Source organism: Podarcis erhardii (assembly GCF_964252035.2).
Source record: "Podarcis erhardii genome assembly, chromosome: 7".
Taxonomy (NCBI): Eukaryota; Metazoa; Chordata; class Lepidosauria; order Squamata; family Lacertidae; genus Podarcis; species Podarcis erhardii.
Window position 1 is genome coordinate 14,892,687 of NC_138511.1, and position 12,276 is coordinate 14,904,962.

At 44.6% G+C, this 12,276-nt stretch overlaps 1 protein-coding gene and 1 long non-coding RNA gene across 4 annotated transcripts in view; one reads left to right on the forward strand and one right to left on the reverse strand.

Moving 5' to 3' along the window:
• Positions 1-2,656, reverse strand: part of LOC309347039 — a 123,249-nt gene extending 120,593 nt beyond the window's left edge. For both annotated transcript variants that reach the window (XR_014158776.1, XR_014158777.1), the window contains exon 1: positions 2,518-2,656. This is a non-coding gene — a long non-coding RNA (uncharacterized lncRNA). The remainder of the gene's footprint in view (positions 1-2,517) is intronic.
• IFFO2 (intermediate filament family orphan 2) overlaps positions 1,919-12,276 on the forward strand; it is a 46,623-nt gene continuing 36,265 nt past the window's right edge. The window contains exon 1 of one of the 2 annotated variants that reach the window (XM_081871071.1): positions 1,919-3,294. In XM_081871071.1, the coding sequence (XP_081727197.1) occupies positions 2,558-3,294 (737 nt within the window). In that variant the 5' untranslated portion in view covers positions 1,919-2,557. The remainder of the gene's footprint in view (positions 3,295-12,276) is intronic. The other variant, XM_081871072.1, reaches the window with a different exon arrangement.

Below are 12,276 nucleotides of genomic sequence, written 5' to 3' on the forward strand. Positions count from 1 at the left end.
CCTCTTCCCTAAGAATTGAGGATTGCAGTGGTGTTTTCCAAAACTATTTGTTTATGAGTTGTATTGGCATTTATTAACTCCATAGAAATTGAGGCAAATGAGGCTATTATGACAGGAGCTGTAACCAAATAACGTTGGTGAGGAAACATACTAGTGTGTTTGCAGCAGGAAAAATGAACCGTTTGGATTTTAATTAGAATTAAAGCCTGTTAATGGTCAGATAAACTCTGCCAGTGCCTCTGCAGTGAACCATACAAGCTTTGATGTGCTTTTAAGCAGAAGCAAAACAAGTGCCTTCTTCAGAGCCCCCCCTTCTTAATGTCCCGTGTGAACTTCACAATGCCCAAGTTGTCCAGCTCCCTAGTACGTCAGCAGTGGCGGCTGCGGGAGGCTTTGGTGAAGCCAGCAAAGAAAGGCAGCCTCTCCATTTGAACACAATGCTCCTTCTGTGCAGCTGGAGGGAGAGAGGAGAGGGGGGCAACAAATGTGGTGACGAACAGCCTGGAGGCTGGGTGGTGAACCTCCACTCTGATGAAAGCAGACTTCTTATTTTTTTACTGTAGTCCAGGCCTTCAAGCGCAGCCTGCCCACAGTCACCTGGTCGTGTTTGGTGACTTGCAGGGGCTTGGGATAAAATGGAAAACAGCACCCTTGATTTGCTGCCTGCTTGGGTATGCAAAAAAAACAGGGGCTTCTCACAACATCTAGCATGCCCCAATGCGTACCTGGTGGCTGTATTTGACTCAGAGAGTACTCAGCTAACCAGTATCAGTGTTAACATCTAAAGCACAAGAGCTGCCCCAAAGAGGCATCATGTCTCTAAATATCAGTTGCTGGGAATCACGGGTGGGCTGTTGTGCTCATATCCTGATTGCAGGCTTCCCAAAGGCATCTAGTTGGCCAATGTGAGAACAGGATGCTGGACTAGATGGGTCAATGGCCTGATCCAGCAGGCTCTTAGTTCTTTTCCAGTTCAAAAATTTATTGTTGTTAGCTGCTCTGAGCCCGGCTCCGGCTGGGGAGGGCGGGATATAAATAAAAAATTATTATTATTATTCCAGGGTACAGCTAGAACAGCTTGTGACCCAAGAGAGCTCCACCTCTCCTCCCCAGTGCCCCCTCCAACACTGCAAAGCATTCTGAGACTGCAAGCCACTTTCGCAGCATGACCTCTCTTAGCAGTCTGCTGCATTAAAAGAGAGAACTTTACCCAGCTTCAAGGTCACACTAGCTCCTGATATAGTGTGCTGGTGTAGATCAGCATGGGGAATGCTGGTAGTCTACAACACCCACCAGCCACATGACGAATGGCTAGGGATGATGGAAGTTGCCGTTCAGCACCACGTGGAAGACCCCAGGTTCCCCACACTGAGTGTAGCTGAACAGTAAGCCTGCAACTTATGCACATTTAACTAGTGTGCATTCAGCTTTATGCGCAGGGTAAAAATATGTATATTTAAAAATGTAAAAGGGGGAGGAAAGAGGACAAAGTTCCAGGAAAAATGACCTTGGCAATCCAGCCGGCCATTGAACCCAATGGGTTTTAACTATATGTGATTTTGGCATACCTTGAACTGGAGGGAAGAATGAGTCAAGGGGCCATGCGCAGTTAAAACAAAAAATGTCCCCGAGCATACTCAGAGTTCATGCACCTCAGCACCACTGAGCAGCCACGATGTGAATTCCGGACGAACCCGACCCCCTTGACTCTTTTAACTCAACGTAGAAACCCACCGCACGGAGCACGTGTTCAACTCACACAGATTCGTGGGCGTGGTTAGAGCGGGCGACGCCGGCGGCGACGTGGGCGTGGCCCACGTGGAGCAACGCCTGAGCTCAAGCCGCGCAAGGAGGGGGGGCGTGGCCAGCAGGAGCACGCCGGAGGACCGCAACGCGGAGGGAAGGGAGTGGGCGGAGTCTGAGGCGCGGCTCGATGCTGAGAGGGAGGGATGCTGCATAAAAGAATAAGAGGCGTGGCCAAGACAGGCATATAGAAAAGAGAACGGGAGGAGAGGGCGTGGCTAAGAGACAGAAGGGGCGTGCTCAAGCTATAGGAAAGGGACTAGAGGAAAAAAGGAGGCGTTGCGGAGTGGGCGGGTCCTTTTCCGCGCAGTCCCCACCCCGTCAGCCAACCCCAAGCCGCTCAGTGGCCGCCTTTTGGGTTAGTTAGCCGGCGAGCACTGCAGAGGCGGCAGCAGCATCAGCGGCGCCGGCGCATCTTCCTCTTCTTCTTCCCCCCTCCCCCCTCCCGGCCATCGAGTCCATTTTCACCTCGGCGCGAGGAGGAAGCTGCGAGGATGGCCGTTTCGAACGTTCGGGCGTTTGAATTCCACGGCGGCGGCGGCCGTTACCGCTCCAACGGCCGGATCCCAACGGCCGAATAATTCAAACGATAAGAATGAAATAACTTCTATTTTTTTTAAAAAAAATTTGCATATTAGAAATAATATCAGGGAAAGCGACGTCCCGTGTGGTAAGAGGAATAGACCTAGATATTTAAAAGAAATATTTTTTTACCTCAGTGAAGGATAAAGGGAGGGCGACGCCGCTGAAAAGGATGCTCAACTCGATGCTGTTCGGCGAGATGGCGGCGCGGGCTTTCCCGGCGTCGGCGGGGCCGGCCTCCTCGTCGGGGGTCGGGGGCGAGATGGACGACGGCGTCGGCGGGGCCCCGCCGGTGACGGCGGCGCTGCGGAACGACCTGGGCTCCAACATCCACCTCCTGAAGGGGCTCAACGTGCGCTTCCGCTGCTTCCTGGCCAAGGTGCACGAGCTGGAGCGGCGCAACCGGCTGCTGGAGAAGCAGCTGCAGGCGCAGCAGCTGAGCGAGCGCGAGCGGCGCCTCCACTACAAGCGCTTCCCCAGGCACCAGGCCGTGCAGACGGACCCCGTGCCGCCCTCCATGCCCCCTTACGTGCCGTCCGCGGCAGCGGCGGCGGCGGCGGCCGGGCCTCCTCCTCCTCACCCGCCTCCTCCGTCGTCGGCTTCATTCTCCTCGTTCCCGCCGGCCTCGGCTCCCGCCTCGCAGCTGCCTCACTCGCACTCGCACCCGCCGTCGCACCACTCCGCCTCCTCGCAGCAGCAGCACTACAGCCGCTTGCCCGGCACCATCTGGAGCTACACGCAGGTGAGGCGGACGGGCGGAGGCGGCCTGGAGACCCTGCAAGGGCCCGGCGTCTCCTGGGTGCACCCGGACGGCGTCGGCGTCCAGATCGACACCATCACGCCCGAGATCCGCGCCCTCTACAACGTCCTGGCCAAAGTCAAGCGGGAGAGGGACGACTACAAGAGGAGGTGGGTGGAAGGCCGCTGCGGGGATGGGCTCGGCTTGGGGGGGGGGAGGTGACACGTGGATATTGGGGGGCGGGGCGGGGCCGGAGAGGACCCCGACTCGCGAATTGGTAATCTTTGTGTGTATGGGATTGACACGTGAATCATGGGGTTAGCTGCGGCACGTGAATGGTCTGTTTGTGTGTATGGAAATGACGCGTGGATTATGGGGTGAGTGGGACATGTTAATGGTTTGTGGGGGGGGGTAACACGTTAATTGTGTCTGTATGTGTGGGAATGATGTGTGTGGGAATGGTCTGTGCTTGTGTGGGAGTGGATTATTCAATCAGTGGGACATGTATGTGGTTGGTGTGCTGGGGTGTAGGGGATGACCAGTAAGTATTATAATAAATAACAGGATGAAATATGAAAAAATATTTTTTAATAATTCTAGTGGCACCTTAAAGATCAACTAAATAGAAGCTTTCAAGGTATGAGCTTTTGTGTGTAATACACACTTCGTCAGAATTTGCACACGAAAGCTCATTCCTTGAAAACATATTTAGTTGATCCTTAAGGTGCCACTGGAATTATTAAAAAATATTTTTTCATCTTTCATATTGTTATTTATTATGACTATGACAGATCAACACGGCTATCCACCTGAATCTAAGTGTGTGAGAGGGGGGATGACACGTGGATTATGGGGGATGGTTGGGACATGAGGATTGTGGGAAGTTGGTTGGAATAGGACTCTTGATTTGGGGTGGAGGAGAGTGTCCTAAGCAGTCTTTCTTATGGGGAGCACTTGTGGCACCTGAGGAAACTGGGCACATATGGGAGAGTGTGGTGTTAGTGGAGATATTTGGGCTATATTCCAGCTAAGTCTTAAGAGTAGACCCACCAAGATTAATGGATCTAAGCTTTGGTTATTTAGAAGAATTTAGAAATTGCCTAGAATAATTTAAGAGGCATAACAGTCTTTAAAAACCCCACTACATTTCATCATTTAATCAGAAACAAAACTAGACACCTAAAACAGAGGCCAGTTTCATTGGAAAGCTCTGGCAAGTCTTCACAAGATATCTGAAGCAGCTGTTGGTTGTTTCTTTATGGATGCTAGTTAATCATGTCCATTAATTTCAATGATTCTGCTATGGGTATGACCAGTGCTGCATACAATCTTTTACTGTATTTCTGACAAAGAGATGGGTAATTTGTAGCTAGACCACAGCTATCAGGATCCCTGACTATTAGGCTTGCTGGCTGCTGGGAGGTGGAGTCCAGCAACATCTGGAGGGCAGAAGGTTGGCTAATATCCATCCTTTTACATTTCCATCTTAGGATTTAGTTATACTTTGTATTAGAAAAAAATGCATTTCCCTTTTATGTCTATTGGCTCACTCATTTACTTTTTGTATGATTGGAAATGATTGCATGGGTACATTTCCTGTAGATCAGAGATGGAAAATCTATGCCCTTCCAGATGTGGTGGAATTTCAGCTCCCAGAGTCATCCCTAAACTCTGGCCATGTTGGCTGGGACTGATGGAAGTTGGAATCCAACAGTTTCTAGAGGACCACATGGGTTCCACATCACTCATAAGCTCCACTTATGGCATTTTCTGTAGTATGAAAACTCAACAGAACATCAGAAACATAAAGAAGCAACATTAACAATCATTTAAAAATATAGGCTACTTAAAGCAGTATCATAAAGTTCCTGTACTCATAGAAAACGTATCCATCTTAAAATAGCTCTCTCTCTCTTGTTAAAGAGAAGGCCACATAAAATAAATGGGGTTTTAACTCTCAAAGGTTCTTTTTAAAGGGATGTTTGCTTGCAGTTCTAGTAAAATGTCAGCTGGATGGATGGAGTTTAGGAAGAAATAGCTCCTTTGGCCTTCCTAAACAATTGTAGTTCATCCGGAAGGTTAATTTCATCTGTATTATTAGAAGCACAATTCTATGCACATTTACTCAGAGCTAAGTCCTGCTGTATGTTATGGGCTTATTCTTGGGTAAGTGCATAGGATTGGGACTTTGATATAGTTAACCTTTCCTTTGGTACATTTATAGTGAAAGTAGTAGAGAGGGCCTCTTGCCCCCCTGACCAATGAATCTAGCTCTCAGGAGTCTTTGGAGGGGGTTTGGATAGTAGATTTCTTTCTTTACTTAGATTCCTACTCTGCCTTTCCTCTGATAGGCCTGAGACTGTTTAGCAAATTAGCATTGGATGGGTTTAGGTGGTGGTGGTGATAATGATGATGTAAGAATATTAACCTTCCTTTTGCCCCTGCCCCCATCTGTCCCAGACATTTGGAAGCTTTTTTGCAGGGGGAGAAGGGCTCAAGGTGAAATTCAGTGGAGGAGAAATGAGAGAAGAAGAGAAATGGATGGAAGGAAGAGGGATAGAAATATACAGCTGGGGAATGGAATGAATGAAACTGAAGGGCTGAATAACAATGGGAGTAGAGGGATGTGGAGAAGAGGAAGTGAAGAAAGGGAAACACTGAGTAAGAAGGGGAGGAGAAAATGGATGGAGGATGACAGAGGAAGTGAAGATACTGGAAGGGTAGTAGGAATTGGGGAAGAGAGAAATAAGTCAGGGATGAAAGATTGTAGTGTAGGAGAGGAGAAGTGGGGGGTGGAGAGCAAGGCAGTAGGGACATGGGGATGAATGAAAAGGGGGGGGGGAGGGAATAGAGACTGTTAGGAATGCATGGGGGGAGGGACTGAAATATGCTGGAAAGGAGTACACAAATAGAGTAGGGAGGCCAGCTTGGAATGGAGCAGAAAGAGAGGGGGTGGTAAAGAAAGAAAAGGACATTGAAATAAAGGTACAGTCACAAAGATTGCCAGAAGTTCACTTAGTCTATTTCTGTCTTAAGACTGAGCCACCAGATGCTTCTGGATAACTTCAACCCATTGTCTATCCCAGTACCTGATATTCAGAAGTATGTTTACAGAGTAGGAATTGGATATTCAAATTAATAAATAAGGATTTCTGGAGAGAGAGAGAGAAAGAGATGAGGAAATCTGCAATTGGGGAAGAGGATAAATAAGGGGGAGGGGAAGATATGCCACTATCAGGCAATTACAAAATTTGGGATGGGGGCAGGAGTAAGAGAGAGCAGGATAAAGTAATAAATAGTATATCAGTTCTTACTCTCCAGAGCTCAAAGAGTTAGGCAAAGATTCACTGTTTACCATAGATAACAGTGAAGGGGGGAATCCTGGTCCTTCTGGCAGAAAGTCATATTTATAATGCAGTGCTTAAAGACTTATCCTTGTCAGGGCTTTGTGTTTCTTAGCTTATCTTGGTAGAGTTGAGGGGTATGGGGAGAGTTGATAATGGGCTGGAGGGGAGGGGGTTTGATGCGACATAGAATGAGGGCCTCTGAGATGACAGATGGCAGCCGGGATTTTGGTATGTAAATCTCTACTCCTTCCCAACCCAGTAGGAAGTGGGGGCAGCACATCAGGTGGGGGAAGGGGATCTAAAGGGGGAGATGATGTACATGGGCGGGAACAGCACTTCCCATTCCACCCACGCGTACATGCCAGTAGAGCAGGAAGTGAGTTCTTGGGGGAACTGGAGAGGGAGGGTGTGAGTTTTGAATAAAGTGAGATAAAAAAGGAAGTGGTTGTTGGAATACAATTTTTACCTTCTTTTAGGACAATAGACAGTGGTGACAGATGGGCCCTGGGGTAGACTTCATGATGATAAGTGGTGGGATGAGGTGCTGTATTTCACATGAATTAGGCAAAACAGTTGGCTGATTAGTTCAGTGGGCTCCCTAGTTGTGGAAGAAATGGACAGTGGTTTTTGTCTTACGCTTTCCTCCTTCAGTATAAAGTCTGAGACTGATGGAGGATGAAGAGGAGTGAAAGGGATTGTGAGGTGGCTTCATGGGGAGCATATGGTGGTTCTGTGCAGAGGAGGATGCAGTTGTCAAATTTAAATACTGTGATGCTGCATGCTCCAGTGCAGAGTGGGAATTGAGTTTATGACCCTTGACAGAGGAGTAATTTTCATAAGGTGGGTAGTTTGCATGATGTGCCAATTAGGGCACTGGAAAAGGCCTATGTTCAGTACAAGATGGCAGCATGAATGGTCAGGGAATCTCTCTGTGCGGTACTGGTTTTCTGACAGTCACTGTAGGAAAAAGTGGGGAGGGTAGAGAGAGAGAGAGAACTGCAGCAGGAGATGAATTGGGTGCTTTAGGTTATGGGATAGAGGGTAAAGGTGATGCCCCGCCTGTTGAGCTGAGTGGCTGCAACGTCACCTCAATAAAAATTGGATAATGAATACCTGTGTCCTCATGTCAAAGAAAGGGGGGTTAAAATTATTTGTAAGATGACACACCATAGAATTAGGGTTTGGGTTATAGAGAAGGAAACATAAAAAAAGACTCTCCGCCTAATCTACTCAAGGGAAAAGATGAAATCAAGCAAATCGAGCATTTCTTGAACTCTGGTAGTCAGGGTTGTGGGTAGGTTCCTGCCCGGTTAGGACGATACCTCTGGCAAGGACATTATAGAGACATCTGCTTTTTTGCTCTGTGTTTACAATTTGGTAGCAAAAGCTGGTTGGGGATTTCTCCTTGATGAGCCTGCTTTTTGGCTCCTGTGAATGAGCTCAGTGGTGCAGTATTTAGACTGAGAACACTGCAGAGGAAGGGATTGCATCCAAACAAAGCTGTGTGAATATAATGCTTGCCTTTAAAAAAAGAAAAAAGCACCTGTGCAGCCTCATTTCCTATAAACTCAAAGTAGATTTGAGCATATTGATTGAGTTGCCTCTTTAGTATGCTGTCTTTCTCCCCTGTTATATGGTATGTGTGTTGTGTAGGTGTAAATAGGAATGTAGGAAGATGGCTATATGAATAGGTAACTGCCTTGAGAAAGCTGCAGGAAGCAACCTTCCTTAAGCTAGACCTTCTGTTACCTTTATAAACTGGGCGTAAGCATTCTCTTTTTAATTGGTAGGCACCCACTCTTTTTTAGGGCCCGGCTATTCTGCCTGTCCTTATCGTCATACTTCATGTTGGACTGGAACATGTGATTTTCCTCATAATACTTGCTTTTGAAATATTCTGTAGATATAGTGTAACCATGACTTTAAAAATTGAGAAGGAAATGTTATAGTCAGTCTTGACTGCCACTTGCACACTGTATTGTTTCTAGGTACAGTCAGCAAACAGGCTTCCTCTTGGTCCCTGTTCTGTATATTTCATATGATATTTACTCTATAATGTGGAGTAATGGTGGCATACATTACCTTTAAAAGTTAGCTGGAACTCTTAACTCTATCTAATACTTTTGAGATACAGTGGTACCTCGGGTTACATACGCTTCAGGTTACAGACTCCGCTAACCCAGAAATAGTACCTCGGGTTAAGAACTTTGCTTCAGGATGAGAACAGAAATTGTGCTCTGGCGGTGCGGCGGCAGCAGGAGGCCCCATTAGCTAAGGTGGTGGTTCAGGTTAAGAACAGTTTCAGGTTAAGAATGGCCCTCCGGAACGAATTAAGTACTTAACCCGAGGTACCACTGTAATGCTGAGTTTAGAGAAGAATGAATATTTGAAGATGTTGACCTTTGGGTTTGTAAACAGCAATAAAAACATTTTGTCATTATTAAGGCTTTTATTTATAGATAACAAAATAATAAAAAAGAACATAATAATCTTTTCTGTTTTTTCGTTATTTTAAGGGCTCAGTCTCCAGCACTATTTTTAAAAATAACGCTTATAGTTTTTGCTACTTTTAAAGAAACTGTGTCCTTGCTCTTTATGCTCTGACTCTTTATTTTGAAGTTGCTTACCCAAGTCTTGTTTGGGTATTTAAACTCTTTACTGTTATTATGCGAAGCAGATGGCATTGTAAATGTATGTTATTTATTAATGGTTTTGGTAGCTTACTGTGGATGTTCTAAAAGGTATTGGAACACATAAGTGATCCTGATGGTGCTGTTGTGGGTAGGAGCCCATGGAAATGTCATAAGGCGGTACAGCATATATTGGCTGTCTTTTTACAGCAGAACAAATAATCTAACATAGAACTGTTTCTGAATCTGGTCCTACTCTGAGTAAACCCATTGAAGTTGATAGAAATGTCCTACTAAGGTCCATTAGTTTCAGTGGATCTTCTCTGAGTAGAACTTATTGGATACAACCCCAAAAGTGAAAAGTCCTGAATTTCCTCTGTCAATTGGAGGATTCAACCGTAGATACAATTGCTGGCGCTCCCCTCCCCCTGGTGTGTAATTCTATAAACTGTATATGGTCCCTCTTTTAAGTAGCAAATTCACAGAGGTTTGTTACCGATCACTTCTCTTAAAACATTTTAATTACATTTTTATTGTGTTCTTTCTCCATGGCACTTAGGGCAGTGTGTGTGCGCCCTCATTGTTCACAGCAACCCTGTGGACTAGGCTATGCTAAGAGATGGCGAGTTTTGAATATGGGCCAACACTATTATTATTATTAGTAGTAGTAGTAGGAGTAGTAGGACCACCCTGCCCAACTGACTGGGTTGCCCTAGGCTACTCCATACTGCCTCTCAGTGGTGGGTAAGAATGATCATCAGGCACTGGATTTTTAAAAATGTGCTAGAGAAATAATTCCTTCTCTTCCCTCCCTTCTTCAGTGTGTATGTGGGTGTCCACAGGATACACAGTTTTTGTGGACTCACTTTGCATTGCTGGCTGCTTGTGTGCGATCGGGCATAAGGAAACATGGCTGGCATGGTATTAGGGGATAGGAGAGCAATAAACTCATTGTAACTCAAGGCCCAGAACAAATACATGGATATTACGATAATTTATTTCCGTGGGAAGTCTGACATGCCACTCTAATCTAAGACTTCAGTTGTTTTAAGTGAAAAACCACTGAAATCTCAAAGAGAATGTATGAGTTCAGGTTCATAGTTGTTGGTTTTTTAAGCAGAAGTTGACAAATGAGAATACAAGTTATTGTAACTTCTATGCTCCTATTTTCTTGTTCCTGCAAAATAGTATCCTCCACAAATAAATCCATGAGTGGCACACTGATACATGAAATTTGTAAATGAGGCTGTGGTGGATTAAGAATCTATGTGACTGCAGTTCTCAACTGAAAAAGGAGAAATAAAGACATTACAGTCTTTGCAAGTGGTTTGAAGGAAAACTGGCATCCCAATCCATTCACATGTGCAACTGATCCAGGGAACCAGTCTTGTAATCACACTTGGTTGTCAGCTGGTGTATGCATGTTTACTCATAAGTAAGCCAGTTGAAACTTGCTTAGGATTGCAGCTCTTGGTCCACATTAGGTTTTTTGCTGTGGTATCTACTAACTTGTAGAAGAACCATTAGCTGATTTTCATCGGCTTCATAACGTAAAGATTGTACTGACTATATGGTGTTAGGAATACCATGTGCTTTGAACAAAAGGCAAATAAGACATTTCTTGGACCAGGTACCGGTAGTTAGCTTAAACTTTAATGTTTTTTGCTCAGAGTAATGCTCTGTGAGGTCTAATAGTAAAAAAACCAACCCTTTACTATACTAAAATTACTATCATCTCACAACTTGTTTTCTTTCTTTTTGATGCTTATGACAAAGGTCCATGCTTGCTCTAAAATCTGATATTTATTTTTTGCTTTACAAAAGTCAGTCTTCGCTCAGACTTCTTGTTTCTATTGTAGCATTTGGTCTGAAATGTTTAGGGTGTGTCTGTTTAAAGATGCTTAGATTTTTATCTCTGGTGGTGCAGTATATGTTGATAAATATTGCAATAAGATCTTGGTGTGTGGTTTGAATTAATAACTCTGTGTGGCCAGCTAAAGACTGCCTAGTTAGTGAAAATCCCTCATAGAGTCTTCAGTATTCTCATTTCTGAAGAGGTCTTTTCTTTGCAGAAAGCCTATTGATCAGTCTGTCTGGAACTTTAGTTCCAGCACTTGAATGGATTTGTATATTATGGTTCCAAAATTGTCTTTAATTGGTCCAGACATTGAGTGTTTATCAGGCAGTTGGGCCCTCTTGTGACTGTGGAGAGAAAACTAACTTGTTAATATTGGTTGAGCTGGAAATAATTGCTTTTCCTCAGGTTGCACTTTGATTTGGCAGATTAATAAAGTCCAGTTGAGGATAGGGATTATTCCAAATTTTCTGCAGCTGGGGAGGGGAAAGGTTATCATTGCCAAAGGGAAAGCGTGACAAAACTAACAAACTTTTGTTTTCCAAATCTAAGGAACTTAAGCACATTTTTATTAAAAGCAATCTGTGAGGAATGTCTAAATCAACTTTTAAGTTAAAATATCACTGTAACAAGATGCAAATGTTATACTAGCAAAGGCCAATCAAAAACAAATGATTTTTGATATGGGAAGGAATTCCAGTGAAATTATAATTCTCTCCTGACCATGTTCCTTGTGCTACCTTGCTATGGCTTCATTGCATTTCTGATGTTTTTTGGTGTGGGTTTTTCTTAATGAGAAAATGTCTAATCACTAGTTTCCAAGAGTTTTTTTTTGTTTTTGTTTTTTTCATTAGGAGTTTATATTAATGAATAGCTTTGGTGCAGAAAGTTGGTATTGCCAACTGATTGGTGTCAGTTTTTAAATGCAGGGCAGATCCAATTCTAACGTTTTAAGTGCAAGTTTCCTAACAGTAGAGCTATAAATACCACAGTCTTGGATGCATTTTGTTTTTTTCACTGGGAATCTCCGCACACATGTGCCAGCCATTTTGCTGGTATACACATGATTCTATCTTTCAAGAAACTTTGAATTATTAAGGTGATATCCAGTGCAAGTAATCAAAGTAGACCCATTGAAATCAATGGACTTAATTTCAGTGGGAATATTGTTGGCTGTTACCCATAGTATTTTTATATTTAAGATTCAGCCTGATTTAGAGATGGGAAGGGGGAGCAAATGCAGTGAATGTGGGCTTTTAAAATGAGGTAGCTGAATAGGCAGCTTGATATGTGCTCTTTCTTCTCATTTGGTTGTGGTAT